This window comes from Lissotriton vulgaris, chromosome 7, assembly GCF_964263255.1.
Source record: "Lissotriton vulgaris chromosome 7, aLisVul1.2, whole genome shotgun sequence".
NCBI classification, from domain to species: domain Eukaryota; kingdom Metazoa; phylum Chordata; class Amphibia; order Caudata; family Salamandridae; genus Lissotriton; species Lissotriton vulgaris.
Window position 1 is genome coordinate 455,196,376 of NC_141695.1, and position 23,440 is coordinate 455,219,815.

The following is a 23,440-nucleotide window of genomic DNA, read 5'->3' on the forward strand; positions in this document are numbered from 1 at the left end:
AGGACTGAGAGTGCACAATTTTCTCTGGTGTCACAGAATAGCTCGAACCTCTTGGAATAGTCTGGCATACCTAATGCAGGTGCGGTGCATAGACAATTCCGCAATGTTACCCATGCGGACATGCTTTCACTGTCCCAGCCGACTGGGTCTTCCACTCCTTTCTTGGTCATTTTTATCAAAGGTTTAGCTAGGTTTGCAAAGCCCACAATCCACTGTCTGCAGTACCCCGCAACTCCTAGAAACATCCTCACCTCTTTCTGAGTTCGGGGTAGGTCCATTGCTTTAATTATCTTGATCCTCTCTGTGGTGACCTTTCGGATCCCTTTTTCTATCTGGTGCCCCAGATATTTTACTGAGTTTTTACAGAACTGCAATTTGTCAGGGGATACTTTATGTCCTCCCTTTCCCAGGTGATTCAGTAAGGCAATAGTGTCAGTGACACAGTCATTCTGAGTTTTAGATGCCACTAGAAGGTCATCTATGTATTGTACCAAAACGGACTTTCCGGGCAATATCAGGGTCTCAAGACATTTCTTTAATATCTGGTTGAAAATCGAAGGACTTTCAGTGTACCCCTGAGGGACGCGATTCCAGACATAGATATGGCTGTCAAATTCAAAACTAAAAAGGAACTTGCTTTCTGGATGCAATGGGATGGAAAAGAATGCATGGCACAGGTCAATGACAGTGAACCATTCTGCGTTCCACGGAATCTGATACAAGATCACTGCAGGGTTGGGCACAATGGGACAGCAAGGTACAACAATTTGGTTTACCTTGCGCAGGTCCTGCACTACTCGGTATTTCCCACTAGGCTTTTAAATCCCAATGATAGGTGAATTACAGGGACTGCTCATTACTTCTTCTATGATCTCTGCTTCGAGCAATCGAGTAATTTCAGTTGCGACTCCTGCCTTCACTTCTGCACTCATTTTGTACTGTCTTGTTTTGGGATATACTGCATTTGTCTTAATTGCTATTTTAACTGGGTCCACGTTTGCCATCAAGCCTACATCTTTTCCTGAGAAATCCCACACTTCTGGTACTACTCTTAACTGAAGCTCTTCAGGTAAGTCTTCAATTGACAACGTTTTTATGTCAGCATCAGGTCTTACTAACATTAGCTTGTACAAACCATCTTCATCGGGGGTCTGAACTTCAACGCCCTTTGGTGAGCAAAAGATGGTGCAGTTCATTTTGCACAACAAATCGCGACCTAACAGGTTGACGGGACTGGAATCACAGACCACAAATCTGTGCATTTCTTTAAAGTTTCCTATGGAGATTTCCATAGGTTCAGTTACTGGAGTACTTATTATCTGATTCGAGACACCCACTACTTGGATAGCTTCTCCCGAGAGGGGTAGGTTAGGAACATCCACTGTTCTCACAGTGGACCGGGTAGCACCAGTGTCCAACAGAAAGGTGATGTCTTTTCCCTCAACCTTCCCTTCAATGTATGGTCCAGTCTGGTCTACCGGAAAGGAGGCGCCAAGCACGCACTCCTTGTCCTCCCCTCTCAGGCCCCGTCAATCTAGTTCATCACAGAGAAAAGTGTCATTTAACAGGTACTGTGGAATTGCTGCATTGCTTCCACTCTCTCCCTCCCATATTTCTGCCCTTTCATTCTGCTGGCCCTGGTTCTTGTAATTCTGTCTGGGAGCGCGAGGTACTGGAGGTAGCTTTACCTGTTGCTGGTTTCTTTTCGTCCCCTCTTTCTGCACCTGTGGATTTAAACCATTTATAGGGGCATTACTGGCCTGCAGGTGTGGACAATCGTCTCTCCAATGCCCTAACTGGCCACACCCGTGGCAGGGGAACTTCTTCATAGCCTCTTCCCGACTTAGTTTTGCCCGGGGCTTCCCTCCTCCCCCAGCAGTGGCATTCTGAGCATTATTACTGGAATTCAATTTACTTAACTGTTTTTCTTGCTGTTCAGCCAATTTTACTTGTGCCCACATCACTTTCTCCTTGAGGGCTTTCTTCTTATTTTCAATTTCGTCTTCACAGTACTTGGCGTATTTCAGGACATCATCTATGGGCTTTCCCTGCCAACTTATTTTATTATCTCGAATCCATTGAGATATCTCAGGCCTTAATCCTAGCACGAATCGGTAACTGAAATGGGTCATGTCTTTCATGTCCACATTATCGATGCCACTGTAAGTTTTGAATACTTGCAGTAACCTTTCATAAAAGGAATGGACAGTTTCATCACGTTCTTGGGTGGTTCTATCTATTCTGGTCCAATCAGTCTCCTTTGCGGGCACCTTTTTCTTGAGGTACTGTATGACCTGATCATACTTCCTCATTACATCAGGCGAGGGAGCTCCTGTTTTCTCATCTCTGGGATATTCTTCATTGGGCCAATCAATTTCTATTTTACATTCGGTCCATAGATCTACAGGCACCACAATGTCGAAAAACCCATCCAGGTCTTTCAGAAGACATTTCTGAACCTTTATGAAGCGTTCAACCTGTCGGTACCAGTCGACTGGTTTTTCCCGTAATTTTGGGAAGTCATTTGTAAATGACACAATATCCTGTCGGGACCAGGGGACATGGACATATTTTCCTCCCGGGACCTCTCTCATGGGACACAATTTTTCTGTCGGGGTTACCTCTTTTAACACGAATTCTGAAGTCTGGGACTTAGCCCTGCTGTCTTCCTTTTTCTTTGCCCACCGGGTTCTCCATTTCCCTACCTCTCCCCATTTCTGCAGTAGTTTTAATAATTCTCTTATCTGGATCTGCTTTCCCCCCGTTCTCAAGCTTTCTAAGTCTTTGTCCGAAAAGTCTACTCTGTAGGGTTTCTGAAGGATTTTGGAGCGACTGACATCGATTCCCATTTCTGAGGCTGTGTCCATTATCCTTTCATGGAGCAATCAAGCATTTCGGGTAAGATTCTTACTGATAAACAGTAGCTCTTCTTCACTGTACGAATTTAGGCGCTCTAATCCTACGTTTCCAGCCATCATTTCTTCTATTTCTATCCTTAATTTATAGATCTCTAACGGTCTGGATTGGGGAGTGGTCTCTTTCTCCAACTCTTTGGTCCATCTGTCTAATTCTTCTGGTGATACTACCGTGGCACTCCTAACCCCAGATGCACCTTCTATCAGCACTTCTTTTGGCCTAGTCTGACTTCTTACCCCCGACATGCTAGTCCTGGGTTCCCTAATGGGCAAATCCATCAGAACCACTGATTCACATTCACTCTCTTGATCGTCATCTATGAAGACCTCCTTTCTCGGGGGTGGGAAGCTAGGAGTGGGCAATATTGGAGAGATAACAGGAGGATGAGGACTAACCAGGCTATCCCTATAGAGAGGAATAGGGGGTCCAATGGTTACTGGGATAGTCAAGGAATCTGGATGGGGATGTATCTGGGCTATGGTCCGGATTAAATCATCTCGCTGTCTAGCCAGGGCTTCCTTTTCTTGTTCTTTCAAACCCTTTCCTGTGGGATTGTCATGCAATACTTGAGGTACCAAGGGAGGGTAAATACTTGGGGCAGTAGGAGTGACCAATCGTGGCGGTCCTTCTCCAAACGGCTGATAATTCGGGACTGCGGATTTTGGTCTGCAAAACCCATCCCCTTCACTGGTTTTACTGTCTGTACCCGTTCCATCTGTCTCGCTATCCCTCCGACATCTGGGATATTTGGCAAACGGGTTTGGTGAATTCAAAGGCTCTAATTCGGCTACATAGGGAGGGGGGTTTTTCATCAATAAATCTTCTAGGTGCTCATCTTCTGAGTCCCCTATGGGCATTATGTGATGGGTCTTTTCTGTGCTTTTTCCTCTTCCTTGCTCTGATACCCCCATCATTGGAAACAATCCCTCTGTCATCATGCTTTGTCTCCACTGCTTCATTTTCTGCTCTTTGGTTTCTCTATGGACCCTCGGGTACCATTTACTCACTCCCTTGTCCATCCGGGGTCTATCCCTCTCTAAAGCCTCAATTTCCCACTCTTCTAAGGCTTCGTACTGGGTCAATCTGGGTCTGGGATGCAATTCATTCATGCGGGTCCTCAAGTTAAACAGGATCCTACCATTAAAGGTACCATCAATAGGAAATGCTAGAACTCCGTCATCTGCAGTGTATTTTGCCCAATTCTCTAGCCATACACAGGTATGATACCCTTTTTCAAACATCATGAAAGAAGCAGGAGTATTCGGTGGAGGAATGATCACACCCTCTCTTGTTCTAATGGGCCTATCGGTCTTAAAGAAATTCATTACCTTGTCGGCAAATGACATTTTTCTCTTTATTCCATACATCATGTGCGGTCTACCTCGTATAATCTGTTCCTTATAGAAGCCCGAGTTCTGTGGATTAGGTAAGAACTCAGGATACCACATATGCCTTTCCAGGCTCGCTTCTAACTCGGCCTGATTAATTTTGTTTACTTTGGTACTTCCAATGCTAGCGCGACTTTTATTTTTGTAGCAACCAATCAGCACGGTGGGTACAAAAATCCTTATCCAATGGGTGCGCGGCCTTTCGCGAGACCAAGTCCCACGCTCCGGCACTCACCCCTCCCTTACAAATTCGGCTTCTCTACACACCCGCTGTCCTGACAAATACCAGCGCGGCACGGAGTGACGTCAGAGCTGCCTTCCGCCCGACTCCCTCCTTCACAAGGTAACGGAAACTTTTAACTTTTCCTAAAGTGCGGGTGTAAAACTTAGTTACTAACACAAAACGTCTGCCACTATGTTTGAGTGTTCTAAATAGGTAGAAAAACTTTCTCTCACTGCAAGTAAACCACTTCTGTCTACTTTTCATTCACTCTGGATAGACTTCTTTGCCTGACCCTTCACACAAGTAACATAGAACCCGTTATTCTTCTGACTCATCCACCTTAGTCGGGGATATGTACTGAGCCAGGATTTCACCAGCGAACTATCTTACTTACCAGACAAGCCTCGGAGACCCTATTACTCCTCCCACATGTGACCCTTTCTAGGTGATATCACAAGGGAAGTTTTATAAGAGACTCTTAGCTATCATTTATACAGATGCAACCAAAAAGATCCTAATTAGTGCTTCCAGGTATTCATTCACCCTACACTAATGACTCTAAACCAGTGACTTTTCCAGCTGATCGGATTCTACTCACCGTCAGCTATATACTTCCCCGGGGATTCGGACTACACTGAACGCTTACAAACAGTTCTTTGTTAATGCAACATGTAACATTTATAGCAGCAATGCAAAATTCATATACATGTACATAAAAAATCCTTAAAACATTTCAAAATTTTAAACCAATACAATAAATCTAGCAGCACATTTTTATTCTCACGGTTTGTTTATTAACTATCCTGTCTACCTAATTTAACTAGTCCTAACCATTACCTCTGCTACCAGAAAATTACTGATAGAGCGCGCAGTTCACCCGGGTCACTGGGTTTCCCGATTCTCACACGCACTGGGCCCTTGCGTGCACATTCAAACCAATGACTCGCGTTTGGCGTGAACCGGGTGAATAAATACACGCTACTATGAGTAATCCGGGGGGTGACTTCACACCACTGCTGATCATGTACCTGACTTACCACAGGCACATTACTCCAGACGGATCAGGAGCTAGCAGGGAAAAAGTGACAGGGATCCTAGAAGAAAAGTACACTTTATAACCCAAAGTACATTGCCCACACTGTAAACCGCAAAATAACCACAGACACCTGATAAGTTTAGGAGTTTATATAAGAATTTCAAAGTGAATAAGTCAGAATTAGCAAAATACAAAGTAACACATCAAGCATTAGGATCACAACCAAAATGTAACCATGAATTAAAGCGAGGACCATTTGAATATAAGTGGACACTATGGGATATGAGCATCTAGGGAACACACTCTTCAAGCACAAGTTAAACTAAACGAGAGACCTAATATGTGTATATACTACTAATGATACTTATGCTATTCTTACTTAGTTTACAACAACCATACTAAGGGAAAGGGTAAAACGGGAACATACTAAAACATGATAGTTTGGTAATTCCCTACAGGTGGGGAGAAAAGTGGAACAATTCTAATAGACAATAGCATATAACTTGCTTTCAAGATGATAGAGCAATATCAAGGGCAAGAGTGCTTTATTAAGGAAAGAAAGAGAGAGAGTGTGAGACGTAAACCCACAGAGTAATAATTACCTAATTCAGAATGAAAACCAACCCTGGCCACGGGTCAGTTTGGAAGGACGGGGACAAGGACCCTCAGGAAAGGAATGCCAGAATGCGAGCAGGTACAGCTCACGGGCAGTCAGGACAGGATACCCCTCAGGATTTGGGATCAGGACTGGGCTCACCAAGGTATGACCAACACCCACAGCTTCGGATGCAACGCCTGCGTTACTCCTTTCTGCAAGTAATCCGCCAGTAACCCCGATTGGGTTTTCGAATTTCCCAGCAAAGTGCTTCACCAGTACTTAAGACTATTTCCATCCCCTAGGAGTTTGTGGAAAGTATGGACAGAGTGCTCCGCAGCACTCAAGATTGGATCACCTATAGAGTTCGTAGGGTCAGTGACAGGTCTGCTACTCGGACAAGTCGGACAATTTTCCTAAGCCATACTAGGGCAATTATACAATTTTGGGGACCCTTAGACCACCCACCAATGTTGTAAGTGACAGTTTCGCACGTTATGATTGGTCAGGAGAGGTGATGTGATCATTGTCACCTCCTAGAATTTTGTGTTCCCAGCATACATAATAATTTCGGCCTACCCGCCCCTTGGGTTCACGTTCCCATGCATAGAATACAGCAGGATGATAAAGTTCATAGCAGGTAGCAACAGTATTGCTTCTTCCAAGGTAAGATTTGGTCTCTCAGAGAAGGTTCTCAGGCGCATTTTGCTTCAGGAGCCAGCTGGCTTGTTTCAGCTTCTGCGCAGTAGAGTTTCTCCCCGGTCACATGACGGTGCCCAGCAGAGCCTCAAGTATGGCTCCACTCCCGATTTTCCCAGCCCCAGAGACGCGATACATGAAAAGTAAGCGAGAACAAATTAAAATCACATAAAAAATGATCACACTGTATACCAGGCTAAAATTAAACACACCCCTTATTATATAACTTCCATAGCATTAAAGTTTAGTGCGAAAAGACAGATAGGCTAAAGCAGCAGCTGCAAGCATAGAAGCGTGATGAAAGACAAGCGGCCATGTTTGCAACAGTGCGCATGAGCACAGATTCCCTCCAGAATGCGAGTGCGTCACATCACATGAGTATGACCGACGCATGCGCAGACTGAATTTCGGCGAAGCAGCCATTTCTTCTAGTGCAAGCTTTGTTAATATGAAAAGACACACAGGCAAGCCTCGTGGGGACACCCGCGTGTGGGGAAAAATGCAAAATAAATGACGAACAGTAGGATTAATAGGATTACACATTAGACGAGGTTCATGACTGAGAGCAAGTCGCTTTACGTGCGAATCCTTGCTCCATCAGTGATGGACGGAGAATCTTAACCAATCAAACACTCACACCCAGTCAAGAGATCTGGGTTTAATCCATCACCGTTCTTTAGCCCACTCTGCCACCCCAGTTCAGACATGGCTATATGCAAATCAGTCGGACCCTGTGCCTCATGGGAACAGTCCAGCCCGAACTGCCAAGCCATGCCCTCCCTGGACCTGATTCAAGCTTCCTAGGACCGGTTTCTAGCATTACAGCCGTCTTCAGCCAGGCTTGCTTGAATCCAGTGGCAAAGTTTGCAAGGGACTCACGTCTGAGCATACCCTGCCAACCCATGGCGAACAAAGTGGTAACAAAGGGGGTGGTGATGGACGGGGCATCGGAACCAATCAAACACTCACACCCAGTCAAGAGATCTGGGTTTAATCCATCACCGTTCTTTAGCCCACTCTGCCACCCCAGTTCAGACATGGCTATATGCAAATCAGTCTAACCCTGTGCCTCATGGGAACAGTCCAGCCCGAACAGGGAGGGGGGAGGGGAGGGGCAGCTCTGGGTCAGTCGAAGAGCCAGGTCTTGAGGTCCTTCCTGAACGTGTGGAGGGATGGGGAGCGCCTGATGTTGGCCGACAGCTCGTTCCAGGATTTGGCCGCTATGTAGGAGACAGCTCTCCTGCCGGTTCTGTTTCTGTGGAGGACTTCTGCCAGGGCGAGGTCAGCGGTCAGTCAGCGAGGTACATGGAAACATCCAATTCAATAGGCCATGAGTGGAGTACATGCATAACTTATAGGTGACTAATATATCAACAAAAAAGTGAAACAGACAAATAAAAAGGGAAAACACACACAAGCAGATGCACATGCACACACTAACATGTGCGCGCACACACAACAAAACGAATAACCATGAAATATGGCCCAATATTGCCATTGAGAGGTTCCGGTGGGATAAATCACAAGGTTTGCTGCTATGTAAATGTCACTAAAGGACAACATAGGACCATATCACTCCTTTTAGCAATTATGCATTTTTATAATACATGTTTATTAAGGGGCAGTTAGGTTGTAAAAACTACAGTTCACAACAGTAGCACTGATTAAAATTTAAATATTCAGAATCTGTTCCCTTTTATGAATTATTTGTTGATAAAACAGACGACAATGGTATGGGCCAGTGGATTTATGAAATTCTGGGGCTTCAGCTATTACGACTTAATTATGGATTTATCATATTTGACATATAATTTGTAGATTTCACAAAAAATGTAATTCTAGTTTAAATGGATGAAAATGAGCCTGCCACAGATTGTGTTGCGCAATGTAGCTATCCTTTCAACTGTATAATTAAGCTAACCTTTCAACACAATTTGGTCCTCCATGCAGCATATGCCTAATATCGCTGACAATGGGGAAGCTATGGAGAGTGTTTATGGGGCTGTCAGTATGGACTAATATTTGTGATTTACAGGTAACTGTGAAACATTTTCCATATTTATATGTTCCTTGTGAAATATGGGTTGTTATACCACTTTGTTTTTGTGCAAGAAAACCATCCCTATATATACATTTGTGTCATGTACTGCTAATTACCTCCTATATGACATTACTCATGACATGTTCTAAGACATCATTGATAACATCACTGCAACATCTCAAATTACCTCATTGATGACAACACTGTGTATGGTCGGGGTGCAAGTTATAGTTACTTTAGGGCATTGGTTATTGTTTCTTGAGATAAACATAACTAGTAAATGTAAGTGACATTTTCACCTTATTATAAGGTCCGTTAACCTTTGTTTGTTTTAGTGAATTTCTAAGATTTCTTTATAATTTAAAGTAAGATGATATTGCAATTTCTCACTATAACGTCACTTCAACCGGATAGGAAGTCCAGCAGGGTGTTGTGCAGTTCACTTTCAGCTCGACTGGTAGATTGGTTCTTTGTCATAGGAGTCATTCTTCAGCAGTTTCTGTCCCTTAGGCCAACAGGAAGCCTGCTTTCCTGACCCCTGACAGCAATTCCAGAAACCTGTAGCCATGGGAAGGAAAACCCAGGCTTCAGTCCTCTTCTAGTGACAGAGCAAATAGACATGATCTCGCTTCCACATGACAGAGGAGATAGACGTGGTCTCTCTCCTACACTATCAAATGACAATTCCACTTGTCATCTGATAGTGTAGTCATGAGCTTTAAGTCAGCTAACCATGAATTTCCAGCTGGCAGCTCAGCTCCACACTAAGGGACATATTTATGAGAGGCTTGCATCACGTTTGCACAATGCAAAGTGGTACATGAATAACACAGGCCTCTAAGTCAGATTCATGAAATGATGCAAAACCCCTTTGCATGACATTGAATGGCTTCACAAATCTGGAGTAAGACAGCACTGTGCAAATTGCTGCATTGCCTTCCTCTGTGCAAAGGGGGTGCTCCATGGGCTTTGTGGTGGATGTTCCCATGCAACTCCCATGGTTTTGGCACATTCCCAGATTTACATAGACTTGTAAACTTGGGAATCCGCCCAAAGAGGAGAAATATGTTTATTCCTTCTTGTTTTTCTGCTTTCTATGTGTGCTGCATTCTTCAACATACATAGAGAGAGGAAAAAGCCTCTCAGGGTTGTTTGTGTGCAAGAAGGTGTCCCTTCCTGCACAAAAATATTCCTGCATGCAGCGGAGGTACCCTTGCACCATGGTGCAGGGTTGCTTGCATTAGCGCTAGGCTGCCAAAATGGTGCCAGCACAAGGCGAATGGACAGGAATGTGCTGTATGCCTTAAATACGTCTCTTTCCTGTCCTTTCCTAGTGACGCAGGGCAGCACAGTAAGGTGACTTGCTATACTGCCCAGAGCCACTATTTCATTGATGTGCCTATTGGTGTCTTGAGTCCTGAGATGTTAAAACTATAAACTCTCTCCCCACAAACAGTGGATGGGTTTAGTTGCATATATGATAGAAGGATGGATGTATAGACATTAGAGCATCAGAGCAAAAGTAGGTGTATGAAGGAGGGGTGAATGTGTACATTTTTGGCTGGGTGGCTGGAAGTATTAAATTGCTCATACATGGATGAATACTTGGTTAAATGTGAGTGTGTGAAAGGCTGGATAAATGGTGCGTAAGTATTACAAAATGAAAAACAAAAGTTTACATACACAACACAGTCGCAAACGGATTCTGTGAGCTTGTTTATGTTCTTTAAGAAGGCATAAGCTGCAAGGAGGATTTTTCACCTTGAGACCATGTTACAACCTGTTTATGACAGCGCTCCACTTCGTGTTGCCATCTGTACTTTACTTTATGTTTCATATACATCCAGGGATACAGGTAACTAAGTTCAGAGAGTATATGTCCTGAATCCTTCGAGCCTGGAAGTAGGAGACATGACATTGTGACCTGGAGCATTAACACTTTAGCCCACACCTTCCAATTCTGATGAATCATGTTGAAAGTTGTTGAGATAAAGGGAGAAGCATGAGCAGACAATACAAGTGCTGGGAGATATGAGGGCATGAATACAACCTCTAGACAATTTATTGTCTAGCTCTCCATCTCCACTGAATCTTGACTAGGCGTGGACAACCATAAATGAGATGGGGTAGCACTGACATGACCTTTTGCCTTCCATTCTATTTATATTCTGGCCTTTCTCATCTGCTTCTTAGCCCATCATCATTCAGCATGCTTTCATAAGTGGAGCTTGAACCATGATATCCTGGAAAAAGGCTACGATCAGGAGATACAGGTGTTGTGAACATTTGTTATACAACGAGTCATTAGTTGTGTGGCCTGCACAAGTAATGGATCTACATTTGTCCTTCACTAGGAAGCAAGTAACCACCCCATTGAAGCACCTGACTGTCGCAGGGTAGTGAAGCACAGCAGTCAAAGGCTTACTCAGGAGAGGTGGTGTGGGCTAGTTATCACCATTTACAGATACACAGTAATAACACTCAATAAATGTCTCTGCTTTTTCTGAAAAAAACTACATTTATTCCACACATACTACTCAATATTATGCAGCAATTTACAAATATGCACAAGCTGATCAAATTACTTTTGGATAACAGTGCATAACCATTCTTAGTCCTCCCAAAAGAGAGGGGTCTAGTACCACAACTCACATGTTGCAGCATTATCTTGTCCCTAAATGCCAGGGTTTAACATAACTTGGAGTAAGAGCACTTAATACTGGCACCAAAGCATGCACGCTTTCATCATGAGTGGCTGTCAGCCTCATCATTTAAATAAAGTAGTGCAAGACGGAATGGTTATGCATGAGTGGGACATCCGTGTTCTAAGCATGACTTTTAGCATAAATAACGCAACAAAGCCCCAGCCCCTAAAGGGCTTCACCTTTATAATTTCAACCTAATGCATTATAGACTTTCACTGCTAGAGGGTGTTTTCAGCATACATGTTTATTAATGTAATGCTGAAAGCAATTTAACAGTAACCTCTAAAGGACTTCACTTTGGTACATATACAAATGTGCATTTATTACTTCTCATCCCTAGAGGGAGTCAGCTACCATGAAAGCTCACATTGTACCAATGCAGACCACAATAACTGCAGCCATAGTCTTGACCCCTAAAGGCATAATACTTCCAGCTGTAGAGCAAGAACTTCAGTCTTCGGAATGCTTACCTGAAGCGGGGAAATCTTGGGGAGGATACTATTTTTGTGTCCCACACAACTTGGGATGGGGATGTTTCATTCCTCTAGGGGGAGACTGCGCTTTTCCTGAAGCTCCCCAGCCCTTTGGTAGTGATCCATGAGCACTTTCCATTTCAAATTGCAGCCAAGCCATGCAGGGCATTATGGGGGACTCCTTGCACTGTGTATGCATATTATAGGAGCGACTCTCCAGCTTCAGTGGGAAGAGCTACCTTTGCTGTATTACCACTTGTTTCCTTGCAGCCTAGTGCTGCACTGGGAGCCTCAGGGTGCCCTGCCCCACCCAGGCACCCCATGTGCAGATTCCCCATTGAGGACAGTCAAGGGAGCCCATCCACCGGCTGTCCTTGTCAGATTCCAAACCAGTCATCAGTCTCGTGTGATGCTGCAGGAGACGGCAGCGCCAATCTGGTCTGCCCGCTCCTGCAGGCAGATGCGTTGCTGCTGAACCTTTTGCTAGTCATGTGGGGGAGTGAGACCAGGCATCAGGCCCAGGGATGTGGTCCAAGGCCCTCTCCCATCTCCGTGAGGGAGCATGACCGTGCTCCCTTATTCACACCTCTTCTCATGGGCCCAGTGATCGGGTCCTGTGCCCCATCCCTGGATTCGTGAGGGAGGGCAATGGAGCTCCATCATCATCATTCTTCTCAGGGCTAGGGTACGGTGTCTTGGGCCCCTTCTCTGCATTTGTGGGGAAAGCACAGCAGCGCTTCCCAGCAGGTTTTCTTCTTGGGGGCAGCCACCGGACCCTGGCCTACCCCAGAGGCAGGGATTCAGTATGGCTGTGAAGCAAAAACCAGACAAAAGTATGTCAAAAGTTGGTACACTTCACCGAAGCATAGCTCGGGCCCTGTTGGGCTGATTTAAACAGTCTTTGGCTTGTTTTGCTATTGGTGGTGAGAGGCTCTCCCCCCTGTGCAAGATCTATTTAGGGGTGCCGAAGGTGCCAGCAGGGATCCCTTCTGGCCTCTGCTGATGTGCCACCTCATCTCTTCGCTCCTGTTTTGACCTTCTTGCATAGCTTTATGGTATACTTCAAGATGGTGTCACCCAGGAGACACTTGCCACATGTGCTCTGTGGGGCCTCAGCTCCAACCCTTTGCTGATATCTCTGCCAGGGCTTGCCTCAGCCAATCTTCAAAGAAGCCTCACCTCTGGTTTAGCTCTAGAGGTCTGGACACCTCCTTTGTTGAGTGGGCGTGGGCTGGCCCTCTTCCGGGAAAAGGATGACAGCTGGGTGATTGACGTAGAGCAGTACACTCCAACCATTTCTTCTGAAGAGCTTACCTAATCATTTGTGGGGGGAGGCTTTTGCTCCTGCTGCTGGAGGAGAAGTAATTAACCCAGCCCAGCAGGGTGAAAACCATCCTGGGCTCTGATCCTGAGCTGAGTCAGATAAATAGGACATTTGTGGATGACCCATAGGCTGTACAGATATGTTTTTGGGCTTTACAGAATTGTTCTTGTCAGACATGTTACACTGTATATTGGTGTGACTCTGGGATCTATAGGTCAAAGGGAACTGGAGCTGCACCCTAGAAAAGCCTTTCCCATGGGAATATAATGGAGCATCACTTCAGTGAAAGACAGTAAAGCACACTGACTTCCCCTACATGTGTGTCCTCACATTATAAGCCCTATTGCACCTGACTCTGCATAGTCCCTTCTGCGCCAGTCTACCTGTCCATAGTTCTTGGGCTGTGCATGACAGGAGTCTCTCACGTGCAGCCTTCTCAGGTGTGCACATGCGTATGCACACATGTTCACTTGTAACCTACCAAGTGCCCATTACCATGTGCCCCTTACCCTGGCTGAATCACATCAACCTTATCTTAAAAGGTGAATACTGGTGGTAAACAAGCACAGTCCATTTTACAATGAGTTTATCATGGGTGAGTCTCAGGTAATGGGGCTCTCCCATAGTACAAGGTGATCAAAAAGCAAAAAATCCAGGTGGATTAGATGGTCAGAACCACCTTCTCAAAACTTGTATGCCCAATATCAACATACGAGCCAGGAGGAAGTATACAGTCCCTGCTGCCTGGTGCTTACTTTGACTAATCCAAATCCTTCCAGGCCAAGACAGAATTTACCAGGACCAGAGAATGTAGGCTAGAACTTTAATGTGATTAATGTGATGGAAAGAGGCCTGTAACACACTAACAGTGCTTCTTGGCTCTGCATTCACCCTGTAGACCTCATATTTAAAAGGTTATATGTATTCATCCAATCCCATAACAGGCATCTTTCAACCTTTCACTCTTTGTGTAGTCTTAAAGAAATATGCACAAGCCCACGAATAAAATGAGTTTGTGGTATTAGCAACTCGTGAAACAAGATGCAACATTCAATTGCCTTTCTTCATGAATCCTTCGCAAAGACCAATAAAAGCATAATCACATTGATTAGCTTTAAAATTATTATCTTCTCTAAACCTGGTCCTGAAAAATAATAAAATTAACATTTGCTTTTGTGCTCCCTTAAACCAACAGAGAATCAATGCAGATACTGCCCCGTCAACTGGCTCCAGCATTCTGAAAACTGTTATTTCTTTACTGTGGACCAAATGAACTGGACTGACAGCCAAGATCACTGCAACAGGATGGTGTCTCAACTTGTGGTAATAAAAAGCCAACAGGAACAGGTAAAAAAGTGAACAGTTCAAGAGTAAATAAGGTAAGCCACAGCTGGCACATGAGCAGCCATTGGTTTGTTCCAAAAGAGTTGTAAACTGAGCAGCCTCTCCTATGGTTTTTATCTCAATCAAAGATCATTTTATTAGGTGCTACTTTTTTCTTTTGGTTTAAGCACTTTACCTGAGATTGCCTTTTTATCTGGCTCACTAATGTACTACTCCCCCCCTCCACCTGTATGTGTTGCAAGCACAAAGTACAACCAGTATTGTGCAACCAGAACTTCATACCTGTGGACCAAAATCTTTAGCAAAAGTTCTTCTACCTCTTCCACGGATTAACACTGAATTAGATTTGTACATTTAATCAGTGCTAACTTTTGATTCGGAGCCTGTAGAAATGTCATGTTTGGGCTCAAATGGATTGTAATTTATAATCCTCTCTAATGATAAAGCCAGATTTTATATTACAATTTTGAGAATGCCACTTTTAGAAAGTTGGTATTTTCTTGCCCAAAAGCTACTGAGGCCTTCTCGGAGTAGCCAGCTGCCTGGGCCTGTTAATGCCTCCCCATTAAGAATGCATATTGGGCCCAGAGAGTGACCAATAGGGAACCGAATTGTGGGCAGGATGTGCCATTGTGCCGGGATGGGTGGGTTGAAGCTGTTATGCTCACAATCCACAATGGACAAAAGATTACTTCTTCTCTTCCAAAAGATCAATATAACTCACACAACCAGAAGGACAAAAAGTCAATTAAACAACACATACACAGCGGGGAGACCCAACTAATCAACATCCTTAGGTCAATTAGGGAAAACCCTATATTTATTTTGATTGCCCTCACCCATTAGATAGTGGCATGCTTCATCATAGGGCCTGCTGACATACATGGTGCAGTCCAACGCTCAGTGTGGAGCTCTATAACATAAAGGGATTATGAAATGCAATATTTTTAAATTAGGGATCCCAATTGCAGAGAACAGATAGAATTAAAACAGCCTAAGGGGGCACCCGCCTATATATTTATTATGGGTCCCTCGTGGCAGGATTAAAAAATAATTATAAATGGGTATATGTGAGAACCAGTCTGCTTGTACCGACATGTTTCAGCCTCTTAAAAGGCCCATCAGGGTCAAAGGCCTTCCTTGGGATACAGATCCCTTCAACTCTGTAACACACCCTCCTAGCTATTCACTATATGTTAGGGAGAGTGTCTGTGACCATATTGGCCCTTATTAGACACCTTATTAGGCACACTTCGAATAGCATACCTGAGTTTCATTTATCGCAGACGAAACCTGGAGGGAGAGTGGGAATATTGCCCTATAGTTACACACTACTAAAAATAGATAAAACAATAGTTTCATATGTATGATAAATACAGTAGTATAGTCCCTTTGATATAGGCAAACATGTCTATATTCCAATCAATATGGGAGGGATAAACCAATTTCCATTTCCTATCAGAAATGTGCCCCTCCACAAGACGTTTATATTAATGCAGGGTGGTTTCTAATAACATAAATATTACCAAGAAGGCACAGGAATAACATGTTGTTGTGCATTCTCTAGTGAGGGTAATATATGTATGCTAATGAGTGTTCATTACATCCATTAGCCTCTCTCCTGCTGTTCACATTGATTATATTGCTGTGTATATTTTAGCATTTAATAGGGCCATGTGCTCTTGATCCACTCAGATAATCAATGTAAACCACCTCTTTACTCCTTTCCCAGCATTATACTTAGATACCCACAATAATTCGTTCGGATGTTTATAAAGTCAAACTCCCCATACACAAAATTAGTGGGCCTATAAGTCCAGTTAGAACATTCTGCTTTGCTATCAAGTAAGGTTGATTCCCTCTACCAACTTCGTCACGGTGCAATGTGACCCGATGCGCCACTCCGCTGCCTCCTTCGACAGCGGACTACTCAAAGAACGGAAGTAATAATCCTCTTCCATCCTTCCCCATGAAGTCACATGACTCTCCAAAGTGGCCATATGTACTCGAAATCAAACCATTCTTTTTAGCGGTCATCTTGTAAGGTCTTGGTCCACCTAGAAGTGCTAGTGAAGTCTTTCACCTTGTCAGTGTGTGCAGTCTCAAACCAATCGGCTAGGGCCCGATTCACACAGTGGATTTCGCGGTTGTACCCTTTAGACACACAGATAGTTTATAGATAGTTTGCTCTTTGACCCATTGTTATCCCAGTTGTTGGTATTCATAGCTGTTACCAACAGTTCTTGCAGCCTAGAGTGAATACAAAAACTCCTTAGCCTGCACTTCCAAGACAAAAAATCTAGTCTGATCTTGATGAATAACTATTAGTTTAGAGGGGAAAAGCAAGAATACTTGAGCTCCCTTGGACTGAAGGGGTGCTATTAATTGCCGGAGCTGCCACCTCCGTTCAGCAGTTGCAGGACAGAGGTCAGGCCTGACAAAGAACTCACAGCTCTTGCCGGCCCGGCTACTATTCGGCCTTGCTAAATCGTAGATCTTCTCCCTAGCTAAAAAGCTACTCAGGCAAATTAGGATACCATGAGGTCTGTTGTCCGATTGACCAGAACGTGGCTTCAACTTGAACGAAAAACGATGTGCTCTCTGAACTTCGAATTGCTTGTCCCACTGTTTGACATCCGGGAATGCTTCGGTGAATAATTAAATAACAAACTGTCTGACGTCTGACCCTTCAATCCCTTCCGGCACTCCCAACACTCTCAGTTTATTCCTCCGAGCTCTATTTTCGAGATCCACAAGCTTCCACTGAATGTCATCCCTTTGAGATTTAATTAGGTCAGTAATGCCTCTGTGAGTAGCCATAGCGTCTTCCAAAGTGGAAATCCACTCTTCTGAGTCCCCAATTCTAGAGGCGATATCTGAACAGGTTTTAGCTACTCTTTGGATATAATGGTTTTTAGTAACCAACAATAAATATTCATTCATTCATTCATTCATTCATTCATTCATACTCTTTGGATAGAGTTTTGGACCCTGTGACAGGCTGCCTGAGTTCAGGCACTCTCCTGCTGGGTCTCCTCGCAGTGTGCCATAATTGCCTGGTAGATTATTGCGAGTGTCATCTCACCTGGGGGCATTTTAGAACAGCTGGTACTTTGAGTGGTAACATTGCCATCCAGGCCTGGCTGCGTTGAAAACGAATAGTCCCAGACTAAAGGACCATTATTCAACCCCGGGGCCGTGGACCCCTAATCCTTAGGTGCCTTACGTACAGAACCGAGTCCATTGGATATACATTCAGAATTTAGAACCTCAATAATACGCCATTCACCCAGCTCGCTATTCCTCATCATCTGTCCAGTCTTTGTACAAGCCACCATCCTCCTCTGAAGACCCAGTATGGTCTGATAAAGAATAGAATTTATCACCATCAGTATCTCCATCAAGATTCAATAAAGCGTTTTGTGAAGTTGCTTGGAGTGTATCTCCATATACAATCTTAGCTTGCTGCTGTGGAGGCACCGTGATCCCTGGGGCAGGGGGAGTAACTATGGTTGTTGTAGTTATCCCTGGACCTGGCTGGACTATACCTCCCAGCATTCCACTAGACTGAGCCATAGGATGTGCCTGGACTTCAGCATTAGCTGGATCAATGTTGGTGCTGTCACTCCTCACCCCCGACCTCCACATCACCCATCACGACCGAAGGATCTCCCTCAACTCAAGTCGAGTCAGCCTTACCAATAGGAGGAGACACAGGTGACAGCTGGATACATTTAATAATGCTTACATTTTGTGGCGTTTTATTTTTTTCATTTTGCTGCATTTTAATTTTATCCACCTTTGGTTTGAACATTGCTGGACATGTCTGCCTGGCTTTCACCTTTGATAGAGCCAGAGTTTCCACAGGTGCTCGTAGTCCTCCCCCGCATTCTTGCTCGACCCCTGATCTCCAAGAGACTGAACTGCCGCCCGCCTAATTTCGCGGAGCTCCGAGGCACTGTACTGCATCCCGGGGAGGCAACACTCTTCACCTGATTCTTCCGCGGCATCTCCAGAGGCGAAGAACACACCAAGTGAGTCGCTGAGCCACGCCAGGAACCACAAGCGGCGAAGTGCTTCTGCGAAGAAAGAATCTAACAAGTAAGGTGGTTCCGATACCAAAGAGGCCAACGGAGCATTTCTCTCATGCCTCGTTCCTCTTCCACTTCAATTTCAGAATAACGCCATGAAAGTCTTTGTAAATAATTCCATTGACCCCGTCTACTTTTCAGAATCCTGCGGGTGTGATACATTTGGCAAGTCGACCGGAGGAGAGAGCATTAAGACCAGCTCACTCAGCCGAGTGACCGGCCGCCATCTTTCCGGCATTGCTAACTTTGAGGCACCTTTGCCAGCTAAAGCTTTAGCAAATACTGTGCTGGAAGACTTTAACTTCCTACACTTAGACATAGTCAGCCAACTACTACATCTGTGCCAAAATGAAAGATAAAGGCTCACTGCAGGGCTTCTTATGTTAAAGAGGAAGAAATACTGATGTGACAAGGGGTGCATCTTGAGATGGTGTGCTCAGGGTGTGGCAGTCATGACTCAGCGACATTTCACTGATGACTCAGGGACAGAGCTGGCGAGGTTTCCATACCAGAATGAGAAAGATCTAGAATATTCAATAAGGGCAGAATCAGAACGCTATAAGAATGGAGACTGTAGAGACTAGTTCATGGGAGACAGGGACTGAGGGACCGGAGCCATGTCTTCCAGGCAAGACAGAGTCAGTCAATCTGACTGCAATAAGGTCACATACCAGGTATTTCATAGCTGGTGCAGACTGAAGAGGAAGAAGTATTGACTGATTTGACCAGGGGCACATATTGAGATGCTTTGCATAACTGTCATAACTCAGTGATAAAGTAGGCGAAGTTCCCTTACAAGAAGATGGAATATCTGGAAGAAGGGCAAACTGAGAACTCTACAAGCATGGAGACTCTGAAGACTAGTTCATGGAAGAGTAGGGATGAGAGTGTCATGTTACACGCGCCTTCTCATGTGCTATTTCTTGTGCTTACTTGTCATCTATAGTATGTTATTATTCAGAGGTTTATGTCTCATGCCACGGCTCGATCTGTGATCGGGCCGTTCAGCTGGAGACATATGGTTAAGTCAGTTGTTGTGCGCTGACCGGTGCTGCAAGACGTGTAGCCGGTGGTGCTTCCTTATCTTCGAATAAACTTATGATTATTTCTAATTGAGTGTGTTATACTCAACAATTTTGCGACGAGGGACAGGAACACCTGAAGGAAGCATTTTCTGGCTATTTAAAGTTTTTTTATTAAACTCGATCTTTTCGACGAGCACTGAAGAATCTTATTTCACGGACCTTCGGACTTAAAGATTTGAACACGGCTTTGCGTTCAAAAGGTTTAAGGAAAGAAGCATTTGCTAAGGATTTATAACGAATTTGCTATCTTTCATACTGCCGTAAGGAATTCATTATTTTTTTTTTGGTACCGTGTTTTAAATTCTTGTGAGTTAACTTGACAGTTGAAAAGGAATTTCGATATAAAGAATATTTCCTGGGTTATTACCAAGTTAACTTTATGCTTTCATCATTTGAAACATCATTGTAGGAGAGTAGGGTCTGCTATCCTATGGTCACCCCAAATGTTTGCTTTTTTGCTTCACTGGTTTATGACTTAATGTGGCTGTGGGCCTGCTAATCAGACCCACAGCCTGCTGTTCTCTCTCTAAATTGATGCCAATGCACTCTAGGTGCATTACGAATTGGAACTGGTTCACCTTATAGGCCCCTGTAACAGTGTACTCCAGGTACCCAGGGCATAGGTGTATCCAAGTCCCACCAGGGGCTCCAGCAGGTCCTGCTGCTGGGAGTCCTTCCAGCGATGGAGGCTTGGACAAAGGGTTTCCTGCCTTGGGAGGTGCGAGCACCACCCCAGACAGGATTTTGTGTATTGGGTAGGACAGGGCTGAATAGAATCAGACATGCCTGGGGCATACAAGGTGTCCTCGTGCATAAGCCAGTCCAAACCGGTGCTGGGGCTTTCCAGCCCCAGTCCTGGTGCAGAGCTGGACAAAGAAAAGGGGGTGTAACCGCCCCCCCTTCCTGGTCCCACCCAGAGGAGGGACCTAGCAGGTGATCCACCCCTCAGATTGGGAATAAGAGTGGGAGCAGTGCCATAGCACCTCCGATCATCCTAAATCAACTTGAAACTAAGAAGACGACTGGACTTCGACATTCTGCTGCACAGAAGACTGAAGAGCATCTCCATTGTGGCCTAGGAGTGGCCACCCTATGAGCACAGGCACCATCCAGCAACTCGACGTCTGCTTTGCCGCCGCCTCCTGCCGAAGCCTGAGCCCAGAGCCCGACAAAACCCGGACTCCCAGACTTTTCACAGCCCGATCCATAGTCCCTGCACAGAAGGGACCCATGGAGGCACTGGGAGACGTGGGACCGGACATCTCGAAAGACCCCCGAGACGCTAACTGCGCAGCACCCGAGGCACCCTCGATGCTGTGCTCCGTGGTTTGAGAAGCCCCACCACCGAGCAGCATTTGCCCTGAAGATCAGCCCCCCAGCATCTCCACGATCTGCATGGGGCCCTTTTGCATCTTGCCACTCGACACGCCATCCCGGCCACTTGCCACGTGGCTAGCGGCCATCTTGGAGACGATATCTGAAATCAACACTGCGGGTCTGGTTGCTCCAGACTTGCCCTCTCTCCTGTAAAAAGGAGCACCCCCTCTGACCTTGCTGGTCAGAGTGAGAAGCTTGCATTGTTTCCTGCGTGGCTTGCATTAGCCAAGGCCTGTTTGCTCCGATCAAGAAGCCAACACCGCCAACAGCTAGAGCCTTCATGGGACAGCTCATGACCAACGCCTGGATGTCCTTGACCTCTTCGTGTCCACGTGGCTGCAGAGACAATCTTCACCTCATGGCCCTAGGCCTACTTCCTTTCAGCTAGGTGGCTCTTATACCACTATTTTAGTATATGGTTTAGGTGACCCCTAGGGCTCATCCATATTGTGCAACTTTTGTGTATTTAAACTGTGTTTTGTTTTAATGCATTTGCTTCTGTGATCATAAAGAGTATAGGGGATTTTGTAGTAAATAAATATATATATATTTTCAATATATATCTGTGTGGTGTCCTTTCATTTGGTATTCAATGGGATTGTGTATGGTAAAACAGCTTGCTTCACATGCCTATACAGAGTTTAGCCTAAGACTGCTTTGTCCACGCTACTAGGATAGCTGGTCTATAAGGTTGACTTACAACCAATCATCATAAGGGTTGCTTGGCATGGTACAAGGTGATCACTAGAACTAGTGAGCCTCATATACCAGGCCAACTTCTCACATTGGTGAGCAGCGGTTGGGATTTGAGCTTGCTGTTGTTTTACAATTACAATCTTTGAGAGTATCATTTGAAAGATCATACAGGTATCTGATAGGTACATATAAAACAAGACTGATATACTTAAGTTCTACTGAACTTAGTTGTTGTAGAGGATAGGGAGTAGCATACCCTGACTACACCTACTAGATAGGTTTAGTAGCTAAACACCAGTGTAGGTAGGTTGCAACATATCCACCCACACTAGAGCAATGTCTGGAGCAGAGGGGTCCACTGGACCTGTCCCTGTTGAGAGTGACCCTCCAAGGGCACCATCCAAATTTGTTATGCTTAATTTTAAGGAATTGAGGCAGCTTTGTGCCTCAAGAGGTCTCAAGACCGGTCCAACCCCTACTACAGACCATCTTAGAGAGCTTTTAGACCATCTGAAGCTCTACAGACCTCTAAACCAGACCCCACAGGGAATGGTGAAGGAGGCTCTCCCACTGAAGATGACAATACTGACACCCCTGTCCCTGTAGTCCAGATAGATGAGTATGACCAAGTCACTGGAGATACTCAGCCTGATGAGGAGGAGGAAGAAGAGGAGACAGAAGGAGGGAGCAGTGACTCTGATGATGGTAGACTTAGTCAGGTGCCAGCCAGCAGGCTCAGCCAGGCTAACGTAAGTGTATTTGGGACTGAGCTAAGGATGACCTTACCCAGACCCCCAAGTGGACTTAACCAGGAGCATAGGAGGATGAGGAATCACTCAGGTGAATCCAATACCTCCCAGGCTTCTAGAGGTTCTCATGGTCACTCTAGAAGGGGGATGACTAGCCCTCAGAGAAGGGAACATGAGGCCAAAATGAGAGAGGCTGAGCTTAGGATCCAGAAGCAAGAATTAGAAGTTGCCCTGGCCCAAGAGAAACTTGCTAGAGCAAGACAGCCTAGAGAGAGTGGGTTAGTACCCACTGGTGGCAGCATTATCCCAAAGGATAAAAACAGGTCCTATGACAATAGAAACCTGAGTAAGATTGTGCCCCCCTACAAAGCTGGGGATGATATCCACAAATAGATGACTGCACTTGAGAGAGCCTGCAGAGTACAGCAGATCCCTCAGGAGCAGTGGGCAGCAATCTTGTTGCTCTCCTTTGAAGATAGAGTCCGAGACAGACTCCTCACAGTTAGTGATGGGGATTCTAGAAACGACCTGGTCCTGAAGAGTGCTCTGATTGATGGGTTAGGCGTAACCACTGAACAGTACAGGTTAATGTTCAGAGAGACCCAGAAGACACAGACTCAGGACTGGTCTGAATTTGTTGAATGTGCCACTAAGGCTATGGAGGGATGGTTGCTGGGAAGTAAGGTTACAGACTATGA

The 23,440-nt window shown here is 45.0% G+C and overlaps 1 protein-coding gene across 4 annotated transcripts in view; it reads left to right on the plus strand.

Moving 5' to 3' along the window:
- Nucleotides 1-23,440, plus strand: part of LOC147701851 (CD209 antigen-like protein C) — a 200,784-nt gene that overhangs the window by 61,386 nt on the left and 115,958 nt on the right. For all 4 annotated transcript variants that reach the window (XR_015297480.1, XR_015297481.1, XM_086930485.1 and 1 more), the window contains one exon: nucleotides 14,596-14,747. Coding sequence is in view for 2 of the 4 variants with exons in the window: in XM_086930485.1 (XP_086786611.1) it covers nucleotides 14,596-14,747 (152 nt within the window). In the remaining 2 variants the exon portion in view is untranslated. The remainder of the gene's footprint in view (nucleotides 1-14,595; nucleotides 14,748-23,440) is intronic.